Source organism: Agelaius tricolor, unplaced genomic scaffold, assembly GCF_023055355.1.
Source record: "Agelaius tricolor isolate 1412-34295 unplaced genomic scaffold, bAgeTri1.0.p SCAF_9, whole genome shotgun sequence".
Taxonomy (NCBI): domain Eukaryota; kingdom Metazoa; phylum Chordata; class Aves; order Passeriformes; family Icteridae; genus Agelaius; species Agelaius tricolor.
The window spans coordinates 2,249,158-2,269,993 of NW_027269269.1; the positions used below are offsets into that span (position 1 = coordinate 2,249,158).

Sequence of the window (20,836 nt, forward strand, 5' to 3'; positions counted from 1 at the left end):
ACCTTTCTTGAAGAAATTGTTCCTGATATCCAATCTAAACTTCCCTTGACATAATTTGAGTCCATTTCCTCTCATCCTCTGAATTTTCACCTAGGAGAAGAGGCTGATCCTCAGCTCATCACACTTTCTTCAATGTAGTTGTAGAGAGCAATAAGGTCCGCCATTAGCCTTCTTTCCTCCAGGCTGAACTCCCGCAGCTGCTCCTCATCAGACTTGTGTTCCGGACACTTCCCTAAGTTTCTGAAGTGTTTTTAAGCTTTCTGTCTTTCAATTAAAAAAAACCAGAACATGTTTGCTGGAGATGCCATGAAAAAAAAAAAAAAAAGAGAATAAAGTCAGTCATCAGCGATTTAACTAATGCATGAAAGAATTTACAAGGCCCTTCTGTGTCACGTTAAGAACATAAAAAGCGTAGCGTCTCCTCTGCAGTCACCCAGGAGCCGGAGCTGGGCGCGTTAGGGGTGGGCGCCGCGCCCGTATCCCGCCGGCATTGCCGCGGGAGCGCCGGGATGCGCGGGGCGGCCGCGCGGGGCCGCAGCGCCCCCTGCCGCCCGCACGCCCCGCCGCCGCTGCTGCGTGCCCGTGCCCGTGCCCTCCCTACACCTCGCTGGTATCCCTTCAATCCCAGGGGCAGTCAACTTCATTGCTACAGCAATCAACGTAAAACCTCCTGCCCTCTCACAATAGCAAACCCCCCTATTCGTCTGATCAGTCCTAATTAGCGCAGTACTCCTACTCCTGTCCCTTCCAGTCCTTGCCGCAGGAATCGCAATACTCCTTACAGACCGTAACCTCAACACCCCATTCTTCGACCCTGCAGGAGGAGGAGACCCCGTTCTATACCAAGACATTTTCTGATTCTTCGGTCACTGTCCTTTTCTGGTTCACGGACACTGTCCGGGCAAACAGCGTGGGCTGCCAGCGCCTGCGCGGGTGGCGGAGGTTGGAGAGGAGCCGGGAGGGCGGGGGAGGCCGTGGTGGCAGATGCAGGTGGAAAAATAATCCGCGCTAAGGGCTGCAGGCCATGGCGAACCAGGTGACAGAAACATTCCAGGATGTTGTATAGTGTCAGTGTTGGACCCCATTATTCTTTTCTGACTCAGTATACAGACCCAAATTGAGCACTTTTTGAAGCTACACGACCTCCCCTGCTCCACTTTCTCTCTTCTGTCTTGCTCAGTGGTTAAAGTCTAGAGATTCTTGTCCCCTCTCTCTAAACCCTCCACACAGAGCCATCACACTCTATAGGATTCTTTCCACCTCAAATCTCAATCATGCTTGAACACGACTGTGAATAATTAAATCAATTCACGTGACATTTATTGTAACTGACTGGTAAGACCAGATAAATGACTGCTCCTGACCCAGGCATACCCCAGGCAGTGTTCCAACAGCTGGTCACAATTAGCATGAGCTGCAGCTGAGGCATCTTGTCACCCACCTTGCTTGTTAAACCCTGTTCTAACATGGTTATTATTCCAAAACACAGAGCAACACTTCTGGCCCTACCATCATACAAAAGTGAACTCACAAGGTGCATATTTTTCTGAGCTGGGAGTTATTTAAGCTGAAAGAGCAAAGATGCTGAGGAAAGAAGATATGCGAAAAAGATGAGGAAGGATAAAAGTTAAGTTTGATGGGAGAGAAATTAGATATGGTTAAAAGGTGGGAACTAGTTTAAGATCAGTTCTTTTTACCTGTCCTGCCTCACTCTGATTTTTAGCATATTTGTATTGAGTACAATTCTCACTTCAGGATCCACCACTCTGGGGGTGATTTGAGAAAAAGGCTACCACATGCAAAAGTGGAGGTTTTAAAGAGTTAATGAATGAATATTAAGCTCATCCATGAGCTTAATACCACTACTTTGAAAACTTTTTTCTGTCAAGTCATGACAGACATAACAGTTTTCCTGAAAGAAAGGGTCTATCTACCTCTCCTGATCACAAAGAAAATTTTGGAAAGTTAATCCAGAGTCACACTCAGAGGACATAGTCAGAAACCAAAGAAGACCCAAATCATAGTTTGCTTTATGTAAATCTTCTGAGCTGTAAAGCAGAGTGGAAGATTGTTCTATGTCTAGGGAAGGCCTGGCTGCTATGTAAAATATTAAGCACCCTGAGCTGAATACAAATACAAGATGCATCCCTTGGTATGAAGAGAAAGGTTTTCATCTTTCACAGTTCTCCAGTTTCCAAGCTATTGTCTTTCTAGTTAACTCAGACTTTCAGCGTATTTTGGAGTGGTTTTCCCAGTCTTCCAAAGGCTACTTTTGTCACCTCCCATTTGAAAATAAACTTTTGGAAGCAGTTGCATTCATCTGATAGCTGAACTAGCTTCTTGGTCTGGTATCTGTTCAATAGATTCAGACCTTTCTTGTCAGCACCATAACTCATAAGCTCCCTTTTTGCGTTTTACAGGCATTGCCCCAAGTATGAGCCAACACATCTTGTTGAAGTCTTGGCTCTGTCTATGGCAGCTAGATGTTTGTCTGACTGCAGTGAGAACAAGATTTCTCCTACTGCTTTTATTTTTGTATAACCTATAAAAAGATAATGAAGATGGAAAGCAGGCATAAACAAACATTGTTCAGAGGCAGCAATTTATTTTCATTTCAGCTTCACTCTAGTTCAGCAATAGACAATATGATTATGCATGCTACATATTTTATATTCTTTACCCTGTGCTTTCAGTCTCTGCAGTTCTTAATTTGGGTTTTCAGGAGGATGGCTGATGTGCAGACCATAACAGCAGCCCTTGAGGAGGCCATGTAGAAGCTGAAAGATCAAGATGGCAAATCAGAACATTACCATTTTCCCAGTGGTTTTTTTTTCTTGATTTTACTTTTTCTGAAAGGCTCATTCATGCTCTGATTTTCTATTTTTTTCAAGACCTACACAAATTTAGGCCACTCAATATCATATAAATACTTCTTACTATCATATTACTCATTTGTTTCTCACTGTAAAGCATCTGGAATCATGTCAGGTTCAAAACATCCTTCCTTACCCTAAAATCCTTCACAGGAATAAAGGTACACCACAGAAGTGGCAAGCTGTTGCAGCTTACATGAAGAGGAGTCACATTTTTACTTACACATGAGGGTGTCAGGGTGCTCACTGCTTCCAGCATAGTCTCTCATATCATCCTGTACAGATGCAGTTCCAGCTCATCAGACACTTTGTTTGCATGTCTCACTCACAGTCTGGTTGCTACAGCTGTCTAACTTTTGGCTGCAAATCTGCTCCCTGTTGGTGTTTCAATACACCCTTCCTTTTTCTGCTCTGGCCTTAGGACTCCCTCTGACAAGGCAGCATGAGCAAAATAGAGTAATTCCACATTGGGATACAGGGACTTAGCTTGTACAATCAGAAGTCAAAATTCAGAAATCAGAAACATAAAGCAAGGGAATACTCAGCACACCAAATGAGTTGAGATTTTGAGGTCATATTTTCAGGTGGTTTTTGCTGGTGTGTTTTAGAAACCAGAGGACAGGTGGGTTTCCATCAGCTAAATCCCTGGCCATGAGCGAGGTGAATAGTCTCTGCTTTGAAAAGGGTGAAAGAATCAGCCAACAAACCAACAGAAGTGGAGAATGCTAAGCAGAGAAGGACCTGGTGAAAGGCTAGAGAGGGAGCTAGAAACCTGAGTTGCACCGAGGGAAGGAATTCGGCATGCTTGAATTGTAGGTATTTGTAGGTATAGATACCTAATGCATAGCTGCCTTTCAGCTGCCCGCTGGCACTCGGTCTCAAGGAGTGCCATTATTATTTTTATAGCCAAAGGATGGAGATACATGTCTCCACAAAGAGACCATGTTCATCCTTCTTAGGGATAACACACAGGGTTTTACTCAGACATCTGCAAAACAGCCCATTGCCTGTGCATGCTGCAGAAAGGCAGCAACCAAAATGAAGTGTATGTTGTGTGCCTGAATGAGAAAGACTCAGCCTTAATACACTTTGGCAAGGAGAAGAGGTTGTCAAAGTGTTGCCAGCTCAGAGCTCAGACAGTTCCAGAAGATACAAATGGCAAGGAGGAGATGGCAACAACTCTAACTCGTTTTTTCCCGCTTCCAGTTTTGCTCCTTCATTGCCTGCAGAAAGACACTCATCACATTCATCCTTCAAGTACTTTGTGATATATTTACTTTCTTTCCTTCTTTCAATTCTGCACCTAGCTTTGTGTGCAACCGTCTCAGGAACTGAGGGGGAAAAAAAAAGAAAACAAAGCAAAACACCAAGGCCTGAAGGCAGAAATATTTCAGGTTGCCAGGAGAAATATGTTATTTTATGATTCACTGCTTATTTGTACTGCTGATGGCTGGCTTTAGGGAATTAATGGAAATCAGACACGTTTCACCCAGCCAGCTGTACAGTCTTCCTTCTGCTTGGTGTAGTGGTGGGTACGTGGTTACTGTAGCTCCTTTAAAGCTGAAAGGAGACCTTTCAAGCTGCAGTCCTGCAGAAAGGCTTATAGGAAGCATTCTGGAGAGATGATGCCTTTGAGGCATCAGAAGCTTTCCCACACTGCTCTTTACACATAAGGATAAAGGACTTCTGCTACTTGAGGCATCCACAATTACTCTCAGCAGCCTCATTCAGTGCCTCAACAACTTCCTAATGAGGAATGTCTTCCTAATATTTAATCTAAACCTGCCCTCTTTCAGTTGAAACATTCCCCCTTGCCCCTGTAGAACATCCCCCTCCAGCTCTCTTCTAGCCCCCTTCAGGTGCCTGCAAGGTGCTGAAGGGCAGCCTTCTCTTCTCCAGGCTAAACAGCCCCAAATCTCTCAGCCTGCCTCCATAGGAGATAATCTTTGATAATCCTTTGATAAGCGTTGTGGCCCTCCTCTGGACATGCTCCAATGACTCCATGTCCTTCTGTGCCCCAGCCCTGAACACAGCACTGTGAGTGGGGGTCTCACAAGAGCAGAGCAGAGGGTCAAAATCCCCTCCCTGCCTGCTGCCCATGCTGCTTTTGATACACCCCAGGATGAAGTTGGCTCTCTGTACTGCAAGTGTACACTGCCAGCTCATGTTGATCTCCCCATCCACCAACATTCCTGAGTCCTTCTGCCCCAGGGCTGCTCTCAATTAATGTTCCACTCAGCCTGTGTTTGTGCTTGGGATTGCCCTGACCCAGCTGCAGCACCCTGCACTTGGCCTTATTGAACATCATGAGGTTCCCACAGGCTCACCCCTCAAGCCAACCCAGGTCCCTCTGGATGGCATCCCTTCTCTCCAGTGTGTTGACTGCAGCACACAGCTTGGTGTCATCAGCAAACTTGCTGAGGGTGCACTTGATCCCACTGTGCATGTCATTGATAAAGATGTTAAAACTTATTGGTCCCAGTTCTGACCACTCAGGAATACTTGTCACTGCTCTCTCTTGGACATCAAACCTTTGACCATCCATCCATTGACCAACCAGATTTGCCAGGTGCCATTTGCTCTTGTGAAGTCATGTTGGCTGTCACCAGTTACCTCCCTATTTTCCATGTGCCTTCTTATAGTTTCCAGGAGGATCTGTTCCATAACTTCTACAGGCAACAAGACTGCCTGTCCTATAGTTTCCTAGGTCTGTTTTTTTTTTTCCCTTTGAAAAGGCGACTTATGTTTTCCCTTTTTCTATCACTGGGAATCTCACAGGACTGACACAGCTTCTCAAATATGATGGATAGGGGCTTACCCACTTCCTTTGCCAGTTCCTTCAGGATTCTCAGACACATCTCATCAGGTTCCATGGACTTGTTCACCTTCAGGTTCCTTAGATGTTTTCAAACCTGATCTCCTACAGCAAGTGGTTCTCATTTTCCCAGTCCTTGCCTTTGCCTTCTCTGGGAAGGAAGGTGCATGATCATCCTCCTCTCACAGTGGGCATGATCATCTTCCATCTCAGTGCTGCAGAGTTTGGTGCTGCAGGGTTTGGTGCTTTCCAGCACAAGGATGCAAAAGGGAAGCCCAAGAGAGCGTCTGTGTTTGGTAATGCTGTTTCTAAAGGAGCCTCTATAACACATGGTGGCTTTTGTCTTTAGATTCCTCTGCAGCATTATGGGACATACTTGTAAAGTGTGATGTGCCTGTGCTTTTGAAAGGTTCTCCAAACAGAGCTTGCACTCAGCTTCAATACACAAATGCAGAGTTAGCAAACTCATGCAGTATGTCTGCATATTCAGTTTGGCTTTTTTTTTTAAGATGTAATCTTCCAACAGGTTTGTTGTATTTTAACTAAAACTACTATCCCATAGCAGAGATCTAGACTTTATTGCATGTGTTTCTATTTCTGTTTTGCAGTTTTTGTTATGACAGCAGTTGCTTTCACTTCTACAATGACTCAAAATACATCTGAAATCACGTGTGGGTTTATCAGCCAGAAGGATGAAGGTTCGGAGGCACCAGGGACATCAGTAGCTCCTAAGGTGAAATAATAGAGAACAAGTTGCTTATAAAATGTTCCTGTCCACTCCTTCACAGAAACTTACAACACCCTAAACCTTTAGAATGTGAGAACATCACAGACAAAATCACTAGGGCTATGCCAAATATGGCTCCAGAAGGTTAGAGGGATACATATCTGAAAATTCAGACTCTGAAACTGTGAATAGCTAGGTACCAGTTTTCTCTAAAACTGGCTTTTTTATTAACATCTTGATGTTATCTTATATCAGCATGCCTGAATATTGCTGGATATTGTTGGCAACGTATCAGTGTAAAAATATATATGAAAATATGTGCCCTTAAGAGGAGACTGCCAAGGCCATGGGGGGTGTGTGCCACAGCTGCTGGGACTGACAGAAAGCTGTACCGCCCTCTATTCCCACCACCAAAGCCCATAAATCCCTGCCAGGTCCAAACTTTGCCTTCGACACCAAAGATGGACAATTAATCAAATACCATTTTATTTTCTTCTCTCTGACACAAAATGGTAGAAAACCAGGGGGAGGTGATGTATAACTAAATTATAAATCAGCTGAGACCTGCAGGATTCTTGTTTCAAGGAAGTCTTATGAAATCTTTTTCATTCCTGAACAAATGAATCAGTAATTCAAATAACAAATGAAGGTATAGCAGCCAAAGCTGTGCTGTCCTTGTATCTGACAAGGCAGAATATAGCTGTTATTTCTGGGTACTTCTCAGGTCAAGAGAAAGGAGAAAGGAGAGAGGCGTGAGAAGAACCAACCAAACAAGCAAAATGGGGATGCAATGAATTCTGTCCTTTCATAAACTTATGCTGGATAAAATTCACCCAACAAAGCAATGGAGACATTTAGGGCACCTCTTCAGACAGAGCTACTTCCTTGCCACCTTTTGCTGCAGTTAATCTTAGAGACTCACTAATCCATTGGTGGCTTTCAGAATGACTGTGGAAGATTCTGTTTCTGTTTGCAATTCTCCTTTAGCTGTACACAGGAGTGAGAAAATGAAAAACATGACAGCATCCAACCCAAATGTTCCTTACCCAGTAAAGCCCCCAAGGAGCTGAGGAGGAGTCTAGCCAGATGATGCAGTGACAAGCGGTGAGATGCTAAAATAAACCAAACATTCTGACCCTGCCTTTGCATCCAAGTTGCAAACAGAAAGGTTTTATTATAGTTCTGTGTCTCCCTATGGTTCTAAATAAAAGGAAACAAAATCAAGTGTAAAGAATAACCTGTATCACTAGCAGGAATTATCATGGCTCTGGCTAAGATTGTTCTGTGGTGTTTGTCTAGAGAACAGAATTGACTAATTCAACAGGAACTCTACAGAGGTTCCTCATGCAGAAGAATTCAATGTATTTATTAATAGGTTGGATGGTAGAAATTAAAAAAAGATCATCCTTTAAAAATATCTGAAGAAAAAAAAAAAAAGGCAAATAAAGCTAACTGCTAATAAATACCTAACAGTCTGTCCTCCTGCATTGCAGGTTCCTAATATTTTGGAAGATCTTGAGTGTTACTTGAATTCTCAAGGAACAGAAAACATCTACCAAACAATAAAAAATGTGGAAGTCAATGTATTTGAAGATGTTGAATTAAGAATAACAATGAGCATTTCAAATATCATCTCATGCTTTTGGTTCTTTAAAAAGAGCAAAGCCTGTAAACTTTCTTTCGACTCAGAGAATAGGTAAGTCAAAGAATGTACTGGATCAAAGATCCTTTAAGAGATCTTTTCTTTTAGAATGCAAATCGAATGTTTTCTGTGACTGTGCCTGTGTTTGATTTCATGTATGCATTATCTTTTTCAATCTCTTAATCCTTAACTGTTGTCGTCCAGCAGCACATTACTGATTGTCATTTAGATCAATGTACACATATGAATCTTAAAACCAAGAACATTTTAAAATAAGCTTGCTATTTTAATTTGTATAGCATCCTGCATGGGAGTCTCCAGGCACTCTCTGACATTGATGGATTTGAGGTTTGCCACGCTCATGAGGAAAAATTGTGATTTTATAGCCAAAGAAAAGGAGGCATGAAGAATTATGTGATTTTTAGGATCACAGTGCAGATCAAGAACAGCAACAGCATTCTAACTCTCACAGCCAAACCTGGACTGGAACCTGAGGCTCCATAATTGCCTCCTCATGCAAAACTTGTAGAATGAGACTGTAGGTAAAGCATTTGGCTGTGGAGCTCTTGAGCTGCCTCCAGCTCAGGAAGGCCATCCTTCCCAATGCTTCTCAGCATTAAGTGTGTGGTACTGTGGATTTAAGTTCCTGTGTGCTGCTTGTATAGGAAGACACCTGAAGGAAGTATTTCAGGTTGAAGGGCTCTGTGTAAATAATGAATACCAGTGTCTTTGAAGGGTTTTTGCAAGTGCTAAAGAGCTAACATTTAATTGTGTGTGCTGCTTATTACCTTCCTAATATTAGCATGACAAATACAACTTTACTTTCTGTTTCATAGATATATTACATCTTTGGCTTTTTCTCAAATAAAAGAAAGACAAGCTGGGATATATACCCTCTTGGTCACAACTAAAACTGGCAATTACACAGTGGTTGTGCCTGTTCTCATCCGAAGTAAGTATGTCTACATGAAAGGGGTCATTCCATCAATAGGTTCAAGGGCAGAGGCTCAAGTTCAGTCAAAGCAGTGAAGCTTTCATGTGCTGCACTTCAAGCATCTTCCTAGATTAGCATAGCATTTGGGGCTGTCTTCGGAGGCTGAAGTCAGAACCACAAACTATGTGAGTCAGCTTTCTCTAGTCAATAAACCATGCAAATGAACAAATAAAGATGTAAATGTGCAGAAGCTTTCTTCTCCCCTGTGAAAAATCCCCTCTGTGTCAAAAGGGACAAACTGATGGTGGCTTTTTTTGTGCTTTCCATGCTCATGGGCTAGATTTGTTTGCTTTCATTTTAACCTATTTATTGTTGGTGTTGCTAACTTGGTTGTAATCTGGACCAGATCAGGATTTCCCTTTTATATTCTGGTCACACTTTGACCTGCTGCCACTTTTCCAGTTGTTCCTGCTGCTAGGTCTCTCACTTCTCTCACTGCTTTTCTTTTTACAATTCTGTGGGTGGCAAGAGGTCCACTGAGGAAAGGGGAAAGAAATAGTTCCTCTTCTCAGCACCAGCTTTGACTTGTTCATTGTCTTTTAAACCAAAACTTATCAGTTCTGCAGCTGCTCAACACAAGTGTGCCTGAGAAGCTGAGGTTTTAGCTGCTGCTAAATGCTCATGACTGAGCACCTGTGAGGTGCAACTTTTTGAAAGGTTCCCAGAGAGACTGGATTTGATTGAGTTTTCTCGAGGCTCAAACAAGAGACATCTCTGATGCAAAAGCAGTAGCTACAACAAAGTGCAAGCTTCTGTTTCTAACTAGGGGTGTCCAAAAACATCTCAAAAACCCATAAAGATACATAGTGACATGATTTTTTTAACACAATAGAAAGATTATATTATTTTGTCTGGAAAGGGATAAATTTAAAGATAAAATGTAAAACTGCAAAAAGAGATTTCAGAGGCAAAACCTCAATGCAAACAGCTAAAAGACTAGCAAACCCTTCCAGGTTTAACAAGCGCTATTTCTTGCCTTGGTTTTAATAAACTGTGACTAATCAACATTTGGTTTTCCCTCTTTAGTTGTTTTTAAAGTATTTCTTCTGTTTAACGTTTTTTCTCTCTCTGGTGTCAGAAAAGTCACCTCTAATCTCTCTTTGTTTAATTCGAAGGGTTACTGCATGCCTCAGTTATAATTTTAACAGCTTCATTGAGGGGATAAAGTATTAAACTCTTCATTAAGAATTGCCATCTCAATACCAATTAGGCTTTAGAGGTAAAAAGTGTTATTACATGTGCAAGCAAGAATAGTTCAAAACAATGTTGGTAAAGGTCTTTTCCATATCAATTGCTTGGATTGCTTTCTCTTTGGTCCTGTGAATTTAATGTCATGATTACATCTCTTATAAAACCCTTCAGGCTAGATGTGAATCCTTCAACTTGGATGTGAATTTCTGTAGGTAAAAAAAACCTCTTAGACATAAATGAGGAAAGAAATTACAAAGCCATGATTATTACTTTCACCTTAGCACGTCACCTTGCCCACAGTGAAAGTATGACTGAGGAAAATGTCACTTTTACATTTGGCAGCTGCAATTTCATTGAAAGATTACTTAAAACTGGACTCAGTGCTTTTCATTTTGAGTCAAACCTTTACGAGTTTTAACACAATAAATTTTTTGTTCCTAGTCTGGGTATGTGCCTGAGAGGTTCAGGACGCTGGGAATTATCTAGGAATCATTTCCCTCTGGGTTACAGATGCAGAGTAGAGAAGTTTGCTGGTTATCAGAGGTCATTATCACCCCTTCTGTCTCCATTATGTATCTGATCTGACTGAGCAAACCCCATTTTGTGTACAGATTTTGTAGTCTCAACAGATACTCCACCAAAAGACGGACTTAGGATGTGATTTCAAAATCACAATTGCTGCTGCCTAGTGAAATGAATAGCAACTACAGCAAATTAACACCTTTCAGTATCAGCCTCAGGATTATCCCCTGGCATATAGAGGCAGGCCTTTGGTACAGGGAAGCTGTGTATTTAGCAATCAAAGCTGAAAAGCTCATGAGACCAACCCACAGTGCACCTAAGGCTAAACCATTTTCTGTTCCTTCAGTGTTGAAACTCCTGAAACAAATCACAGCTATGAAACTTTATGTACTACAAAATAAGCAAAACAGTGTTTCAAAATTATTTTGTCTTTCTTAAACATTTGCATTATTTTTATCAGAAAAACCAGCCAAACCCTATTTCAGGAAAAGGGAAAAATCAGATTCTATTGAGTGCGTATCTGAGAGCTACCCCCAGCCCTCTGTGGAATGGATATTCTGCAAAACACCTGAAAAGAGGTATGTGTATGTTTATATGCATGTTGAATCTCTAGACTGAAAGTTTGCTGTCTTCTGAAGAAGAAGTGGCAGGGTGAGAAGAAATGACTTCATGATGTGCCGGGGGAGGTTTCAATTGTATATTAGGAAAAAATTCTTCGCTGATAGGGTTATTAAGCACTGGAACAGGCTGCCAGAGGAAGCAATTGAATCACCATCCCTGGAACTGTCCAGAAAACTTGTAATGTGGCACTTGGAGACCTGGTTTAGTGGTGAATATGGCACAGTTAGTTTGATGGTTTGACTTGATCTCAAAGGTCTTCTCCAAATCTTAATGATTCCATGATTCTACACTGCTTAGTGTGCCTACTCAGCTATCAGGGAGATAACTGAAGAAGAGCCTTTGATTCAGAATTTTTGGAGATGGGTTCTGCTGTTTAGCACACTCACAGGCTAAAAAACATAGGAAAACCCATGTCCGTGTGATCCACTTTTGGAGTGCTGCAACACATTTTCCCTAGACATTTTGACTATTCTGCTCTTTTGGACACTGTCAGCTCTTGGCTTCAGAAATGTTATTCCAGATTCATATTTTGGTCTCACAAGAGCAAATCTTGTTTCCCCCTAGTTTTTCACATTGTTTTAAAATTTGAATCTTACAATCATAGAACACTTTAGATTGAAAAGGACCATAAAAGCTCATCTTTGGAGTCTGAGCGCACTGCAATATGCAGGTTCATCTTCAACAAGATGATTTGATGGTTTCAAATCACCTCCCTGTGCCTTAGCAGAGCTTCTAGGAGGGTCTGTTCTGTGACCTTCACAGAGGTGAGGCTGACAAGTTGGCAGTTCCCATGATCTTCCTTTCTACCCTTTTTTAAAATGATGCAATGTTTCCCTTTTTCCGATCACTGGAGGCTTCACCAGGAGTATCAGAGCTGAGAAGACAAGGGGTTGTGATTTTGTGAGCTAAATCACTTTTCCCATTCTATTAATATATAAAGTTTATTCTATTAACTGGGTCAATAATGCTTTTCTCTGCAGCATGGCAATTCAGGATCTGGATCTCCTAATGCCACTGGATTTGCAGCACCTCCCACCACCAGGAAATCAGAGATGTGGTGTGAAAGCTCAGCCTCTATGATTTTACTCTTGTCTGGATTTTAATCACATCATTACCTGTCTAAGAGCCAGTCTGAGCATATTCAAGTCATTTCAGCTCACATTTCTGCCCAGACTGTGACATTTTTACTTTCTTATCTTCACCTTTGCTAGTTCCTTTTTATTCAACATGTGAAATCCAGTTTTCCCACTATTGTTTGCATATTCTCATGGCTTAGAGATTTATCAGATTTATTTGCTTGCAGTTAACCAAATGAGTCAATGAATAATTATGCTTGTAATTGCAGTTGCCCTTATAGGAGGCATGAAGAAACTGAAGAAATAGATGGCATCCAGATGGTGCAACATGAATTATTTCAAACTTACATATGGTGCTGTGCAGTCAATATCCTGGGCAGAGAATGCACCAGCCTCTTTACAATAGGTAACTTCCCTCTAAGGTTTACTTGCATGTGAGCTCAATCCTGCTGTTGAGTTGTGCTACCCATCTGAGTATGATTTCTGGTCTAAGCTATTTGTTTGTAATCACTGGAATAAAGCTAACAGTGAATATCATTGCTCTGTCACATGTTTAAAACCTAATTTCAACAGCTCTTTGTGGTCTCTGTAAAAAGCCTCTTGCCTTTCTATATTTGCTATACTTGTATTGACTTTTTGTTCAGGCTTTTAGGACTGTGTGCATGGAAAAGCTCACCAAAGTGTTCTCAAACATATATATTTATATATAATTATTAATTAATATATGCACTCAGATTTTCTTGCCTGTTTTTTAAATAAACCCAACCCGAGCTAAGGTCTATGCTGCATTGTGCCCTAGAGGTGTCTTGTGAATCATGAAAAAATTTGTTTTGAGACATCTAAATCCATGAAGGTTACTAATTTCATGATTATGGTAATTATCATTACTATGTAAAAATTAATATCTATACAGCATTAGCAGAAAAAAATGTTGATCTAACTGAGCATTTTCCAGGCAAAATGATGGTTGTTTCACTGTCTATGTTTTGGTTTTGTAGATTTAAATGAAAGACAGGCAGCACCTTTACCTGAACTACTTCTTAAGGTTGGAGAGCCATTGCTGATCAGATGCAGAGCTGTTCACCATAATTATAAATTCAGAATACAACTATCTTTTGAAAACAGAGAAGTTGAGCAGGTAAAAAGATAGGGCATACATTAACATAGGTTGTATTGGGCACTATCAACTGATTAAATGTGAATCTCTGTTGAAAACTAGGGTTGCCGCTTTGAAGGATTAGAATATCAAGCAAACTTGTCAGCAATTCGGGTCCAGCATGTGTTTATTTCAGCAGCAGAAAGAAATGACAGTGGACATTACACCTGCTCTTCTACTGCTCATCCAAATCAAACTGCTTTGGTCACAGTTCTAGGTAATTCCAATCCCTGGTGTTAACTTTGTCTCTCAGCTGTTTTCCTTTGTTTTCCATGTGTGTTCTTTACTTGCAGATATGCACTGTATGTTTGTAGCTCCCTTGCTAAGGAAAAAGTCTGTTTGCACTTCCAAGCAATCCAGGAGAGCCAAGAGATTAATCTGAACTGAGTCATTCTGGTACCTGAATACAATTAACCTTTTCTTTATATTGCTTTTCAAATAATTCCCTTTAAAAGACAGTGCTTTTAGAGGTGAAATGAAATGGCACTGTTTAGACATGCAGCCTGTATGACTGTTTCAACGGGATCTTCTGGAATCACAGGCTGGGATTCATCTCACATGTTGGTGACTCTCAGCCAGTGTGCCACAGAGCCATAAATTTAAAAACCAAATCTCATTCTACTTAAGCAACATGCTGATTTAAAAGTCAGCGGTGTTGAATTTAGCTGAGAGCAGCCTCAACTGCAAACTTTGTTTCTCAGATGGAAAAAATATACAAACAGGCCTAGGTCTGGAAACAAGGCATGAAAAGGAAAGCTGTAGGTAGGACCCCGCTGCTGGATAGGCACAGGGTGTAATTCAATGACTGGTGTGCCTGGAGCTGGAGCCTCTAGCCCTGAAAACAAGGCTCTCTGAAGCAGTCACCATGTGTTTGACCTTAGATGTAGCTGTTCTCAGGGTTTATGATACCTAGGCTAGGTATGGTAGGAAGTGAGAATACTTACCCCAGTCTCTTCAGAAGTTACTTTCCCAGTGTGATATCCTCTTTTCAGCTTCTGCCTACCACTGAGCAGGAAGTTCTCTCGTCATTTGCAATAACTGACTACAATACCTGTGCATTTTTGCTACACACATCTCCTTGGTAAACAGGAACATAGAGGTGAGGGTGTACTGTAGAGGTAGGGCAAGATCCTCTTTTTCATCAGTGGCTGTGCATAGGTCAAAAAGAATGGCTTCTGGGATCTGTGAACTATCAGGTGTGAGCATGGGTGACAGTCAGAGGGAATGTTTGAGCTGCTGTCCCTGGAAGGCTGTATTTCTGAGCAGGGTATTTTTTTCACTACAATGCACCAACATATATTAATTGTCTGTGCCCTCCTTAATACCCCTTTATCCCAACAAAACTTCTGAGGGTTCATTGTCTTTGCTGGTGAAAAAATCTATTTGTTTACTTACATGGTGGATTAAAGTGGGTGATGTTGTCATACCAAGCTAACAGCTGTGCTTCTCTCCAAGGTTTTACAGGAATATCCTGTGCTTCAGACCCATCCCAGCATTTAGCCTAATGTGTTAATGACAATCACCGTGGGTGTGAATTTATGCTAACAATGCAGATTCCATTCCAGCAGTGATACAGATATGGATTTCACTCAGTTGCCCATGTCTTAGGGTAGCAGTTTCTGAAACAATCAGCACCCCACCTTTAAACCATCACTGTGCATGACTCAACACCTGTAGCTTCACTGGGAATCATCATGGTATAACTTATCCAAGAGAAAACTGATTTGGTTGGCACACACTCCATTGCCTGGGGAGCCTGGCTATCATAGCTGTATGGATGGGGGCTCTTCGAATCTCTACTAATCCCTTGCAGCCAGACTGCTTTCATTTGTTCTTTGGTAATTGACACCTCACCAGTTTATCCCATTTTTGTGACCATCAGGTCAGGCAGGGTGGTTAGGCCACTCAAAGCACAGCAGAGATCATGCCAACAACTGCAACTGCAAGGCTCTTTGTTACTGCAGGTTTTATGTTCAGTTTCCACCACTGTTAAACAAAGAATTTTTAGCACTACACAATCTCACTTAAGGAATATGTAAGGTATTTTGCAGCATATTATATTAAAAGCAGAAATATGAGGAACACAGAGACTTGTTCAGCCTCAAGAGTTTCATCTCACCTCTTTGTCATTGCTCAGTGTAAATAGTCAAAAATACACTTAAGCCTGCCAAAAATAATAAACCAAGCAATAATGTGCCATTTTCTTTCTCCTCCAATAAAGAAACTACTTTTTTTTTTTCAGTTGTTTTCCAGAGAAATGGCATACACTGCTCCAAGGTCCTTATATGCTCTCTGGAAAAAGTCTTTACTCTTGCCTGGTTGTGTTGTTAACAGTACACTCAGAGATAATATTCTGCCTGGAAGGGATGAAGACCAAAAGATGAAGGCTCCATGTATAAAATCAATAAGCTTTTAATATCAAAAAATAGGAGAGTACTCATGAAAGCAATAGTTTCTTGTTTTGAAATACTGAAATGTTTGTGGTAGGCTAAGGCAGATAAAACATCAAGCAGAATATAGGGTTGCAATCAGACGAAAACACTCAAAAGGGAAAAACAGGTCCAGCAATATTTTTATAGTGTAGTTTTTCACCATGTAGCTGATTAAACACCACTCCAAATTTTCCAGAGGTTGTACAGTCCTTGGAGATACCCAAACCAAGCAGGACATGGCTCTGAGCAACCCCATCCAGCTGGATCTGCTCTGGGCAGGAGTCTGACTACATATCTCTTCCAATGTTTATGGTTCTGTGATCTTTACAGAGTTGATCCTAGCACCACTGGTGTCTTTAGGACAGCCTCCCCCCACATGTCTGCTGTTCAGTCTCCTTGGGCAGGATTCATTCCAAGCCATGAGACATCTAGCCCCAGCTATGACTTTGGTTCCTTCTTCAGTCGGTGCCAAGAAACAGTATTTCCAGAAGTGGTTCAGTACATCTTTGTCATCTTCTGCTTTAGGATGGGATTCATACAAATATGCCTTTTTCATTCCACTGAGTTTATCAGATGACCAAACAAGTAGCTTAGGGGGATCACAGAGCTTTTGACACCTCCACTAGGTGAAACAAATCCCACCTTAGCAGAGCAAATACCAGCAGCACATGGTTCATGGACCTCTTCAAAACATTTTTCCATGTTGATGTCATCTTGCATTAAATATATTTCATTTAAATGAAGAAATAAAGGAACAGCTACAAGACTCATTTGCAAAATCTTCAGCTTATTTCAGGGAAGGAGAAAGAACTACTGATTATGATGGTGGTGTCACCTGGTTTTGTTCCTGTAGAAAGAAAGTCAGGAATTGGAGCTCTTTACACCTGGAATACACACCCAAACCTAGCTAAATAATTACATTATTGGACATATGACTTTGTAGGTCAGACTGAAGAGAAATGTCAGACTATTTTGGAATTGCTCTAGTCTGACCAAATATGCAACTTCATCGGGCTCAACTCATTTGTCTGCAGCTGAACACAGTGACAATATTCCAGTACTATTTTGAAGCATTATATTATTTGGATTAACAGGATACCTTTTGTGATGTAACATGGTTTTTGCTTGTGATAACCAAAATGAAAAACATACAGATGTTAAAATGTCTTCATTAAAGTCCAACCTTTCTAATACAATTTTTCTTTCATTTTTTTTCTCCAGAAAAGGGATTTATAAATATAACTGACTCTAAAGAAGATTTTGAAATTGGTGAGGAAGAGTTTTGCTTTGAAGTTAACTTTACAGCATATCCTCCAGTTAGATGCATGTGGCTGTATTCCAATAAAACATTTCCATGTATACAAAGTTACAGTGTGGATGGACACAGGTATTTGAATATTTTGTAATAATTTAATATAATAATGTTTCTTCTTTACATCTCATTTGGACCATTTACTGCCGATGTTTTTTACTCTGTGTTTTTAAGATATGAATGGCCCACATGGTGAGACTGTTAACAAAAGGCACTCAAACACAATTTTGGCTTTGAACAGCAGTTCACACAGATAACTTGTAGAATCACTTTATTCTCTGTTTATAATAAACCCTTTGCTAAGTTATGCATCCAGCAACCCTTAAGTTTATATGCATTTTGCCATTCCCCTTCTCTCTAACATAAATTCTGAATTACAGATCTGTTGCAGTTTTCATTCTGGATCACAAGTTCTGCATGTTCCCATTTTCTCATCCTGTTGTTGATGATGTTCCCAGTGTCTTTCAGGCAGCTCAGACCAAGTGCAGGGTGCTGCAGTTCCCAGGGCTCTGCTGGCCCGTGCCTGTGTCACAGAAACATGCCGTTCTGCTCGTTAGCCAGGTCATGGATTCTTCCGCTGCTGCAGCAAAACATGTTTTGAATAAACCTGTTAGTTATCTACCTTTTCTGTTATTTCCTACAATGGACTTCTGGCAGGAATCCTGTTTAAGGCTAATGTTTTCTCCATTCCCTAGGCTCTCTAATTTCTTGATAACATTATCTAATTTCCTTCAGGGTTTCTTTCAGAGTAGTCCCATGGCAGGTAACAGCTTTTACTCACCTCAATGAAAGTAAAGCCAAGCTGCTCTTTTCAAGTTTTTACATTAAAAGTGAGCAGGCTATAGGCAGGAGCTAATGCAGCTGCTCTGATTCTTTCTCATATTCTTCAAATCTTTGTCATTATCTGCATAAAGCTGTGTCAAAGCCTTGATTACACTTTCTTATGATTTCTTTCCATAGCATTTTGGTACCTTTGATTTTATCCACTAGCTTGTCAAGTTATCTTTGCAACAGACTGGCCTTTTCATCTGCATCAGATTGTGTATTGGAGTCAGACCTCAGTGAAGTTCAGAGACAGCTCAGTTCAGGTTAGCAAATTGTCATCTCCTGGCAATGGCCACAGGAACTCTGTCCCTGCTGATAAAGTGAGGGCTGTCAGCAAACTTTGATAGCACTGGGTGGGTGTTGGTGACTAATCTGCAATGCCTGACGTGGGCTTGGCAGAACTGTGCCTTGTGACAAGACTGATTTTGGAAATGAGGTCTCAGGGGACAGCCAGGAGCATTTGCTCATCCTTGTCCAATAGGTACCTCCCTCCAGCTGATAACACGGGGTTGATTTGCTTTGCAGCTGATACACACCCCTCCTCACTGCTTGTACCAGCAGGACTCAGTTTTGCTTGGATGATTGACAGTGGGTGTAAATTCAATCCAGATAAGAATTAGGTGCCACAGACTGTACCAACAGTAATTACATCGAGAACTTTTGAAATGGTTTAGGCAGCTGTCATCAGTCAGTGAGGTGCAACTGCTGGCCTGGGATTTATGAGTCACTTCAGAGCCGTCGCAGCAAAGAGCAGCAGTTGCTGAGTGCTGATCACCACCTGCTGGATGGGGGAAAGGCCAGCTCGTGTCCCTGGAGCCCTGTGTCCAGGCTGGCTCAGCCACAGGCACAAGCCACAGTCACCAAGCCTTGCTGGGGCGTGCCTGGTGGTTTCTTCCAGCAGACAACTCGGCCATTTGTCTGACAGTGCTGCTGGACGAACAGGACTTTTTATGTTTATTTTGGGTAGTTATTCTTTGCATTTATTTGCATCCTCTTTATGTTATGAAAATATAAAATAGAGGGGAAACCACTTGAATTTGCTGATTGTCTCATCTGACAAGTACATCCTTTTGTGCAGACATCCCTCACAACAATCCAATTTTGGCTGAATACAAGCATTGGATAGATATGTCTCTGTCCTGAGGACAAAGAGTAGGGGTATATATTTCATTCAGTTTGAAGCACGCAGAAGCAGCAAGGGGTAGGGAAGTCAGGAGATTCTGCATGCAAGTCAGGAGATTCTGCCTGCAAGTTGTAGTCTTCCATACTTTAATGTGATTTTAAAGCAGAAGGTTTCTCAAAGCAACACAAAAAAAAGTCGTCACATAACTAAACACATTGTGAGTCTCACTTTGCATGTTCTGGTTGATTTCTGTATAATCCTGTCTCCCAGTACTTCTACTTTGTTCCTTTCATATCCTTTTTCATTTCCTGTTTTTATCCTTTTAATTTCTGCCAGTCTCTTGTAAAATAATTCCTTCAGATAAAAGATCATATTAAATTTTAATAATTAACTCTGTATTTTTCTTCAGCTTTTCATTTCAAAACCCAGTGATCCATCTCTCCTGTCACTATGCTTACAGTATCTTTTCAGACATTTCTTCAGAATTTCCATTTTTTATTTACTTTTGTGGGCTCTCTGTTTCAGCACACTACAGATTTTCACTTCCCCCCTAAGAGCTAATGACTCTTCATACACACAATGTTCTCTGTTAAATTTATAGTACTTAGCTCACATCCCCTTATATTTTCAGGTATTAAAGATACTGTGTTAATATTTTTTTCTGATTATTTCATTAAGATATAATCCTTCCAACCTGAGATTTCAAAAACAACTAATTATTTTTGGATTGGTTCTTTTTTTTTTTTCTTGTCTTCAGTTTCTTTTTTGAGGCAGCTTAAAAGGGTTCTGACTTTAAAAAATCCATGAGTTCGGAGACATCGTTAAAGCCATTTCGGATCAAGACATTCAAAAGTCAATAACTATATGAAAGTGTGGCCTTAGTCAAAAGACAAAATTGCCAGTGGCTTCAAGAGGAGTTTTCCTGGTTTAGAATTTCAAGGCGATTCTTGGTGCCTTTGTATGTATCTTGCTTAAGGAGAAATATCCCGATTTCAGTTCTCTAGACTGATCTCATTACTGCTTTCTCCTGCTTTGCATATTGCTGATATGGGTTATCTGTTTGGTTTTTTTTTTCTTCTCTCTTCAAACTCTCTGATGTTCCTGCTTGCCTTTATCACTAAAACAGAGTTGGGGACCTACAACATGGTTACCATGGTGTTGTCAGCAAAAATATCTAACCCCAAATTGTCAGCAACTACACGTGAGAGAGATTTTCTTAGGTTGCTCTTCTAATGCTGATGAACTGCATTATCTGCTATTCAAAGCTGACAATTGTCCTACAGCAATAACCTAGCTGGAAACACAGAAATAGGATACCATCACTGTACAATGGCATATTCCCTTCTCCCTGCCTCATCCCATGTCCCATACATCAGTGACAGAACAGGACAGCCAGGCATGAATCTTTAATTCTCTGCAGCTCTTTGTTGTTAGCTTCTGCCCAGAGACTTGTTAGAGCCCCTCCTGGCCATCTCCATTGTCACAAGGTGTCTCTGGCATGGTTTGGGTCGTGGTTTTCTGCCATCC

At 41.1% G+C, this 20,836-nt stretch overlaps 1 protein-coding gene across 1 annotated transcript in view; it reads left to right on the top strand.

Moving 5' to 3' along the window:
• The first annotated feature begins 509 nt into the window (after positions 1-509).
• The window catches only part of FLT3 (fms related receptor tyrosine kinase 3), a 35,771-nt gene continuing 15,444 nt past the window's right edge, over positions 510-20,836 (top strand). The window contains exons 1-11 of the mRNA XM_071433830.1: positions 510-578; positions 821-942; positions 2,421-2,500; positions 6,297-6,421; positions 7,909-8,111; positions 8,894-9,009; positions 11,225-11,342; positions 12,731-12,867; positions 13,460-13,599; positions 13,681-13,834; positions 17,271-17,436. Coding sequence (XP_071289931.1) covers positions 510-578; positions 821-942; positions 2,421-2,500; positions 6,297-6,421; positions 7,909-8,111; positions 8,894-9,009; positions 11,225-11,342; positions 12,731-12,867; positions 13,460-13,599; positions 13,681-13,834; positions 17,271-17,436 — 1,430 coding nt within the window. The remainder of the gene's footprint in view (positions 579-820; positions 943-2,420; positions 2,501-6,296; positions 6,422-7,908; positions 8,112-8,893; positions 9,010-11,224; positions 11,343-12,730; positions 12,868-13,459; positions 13,600-13,680; positions 13,835-17,270; positions 17,437-20,836) is intronic.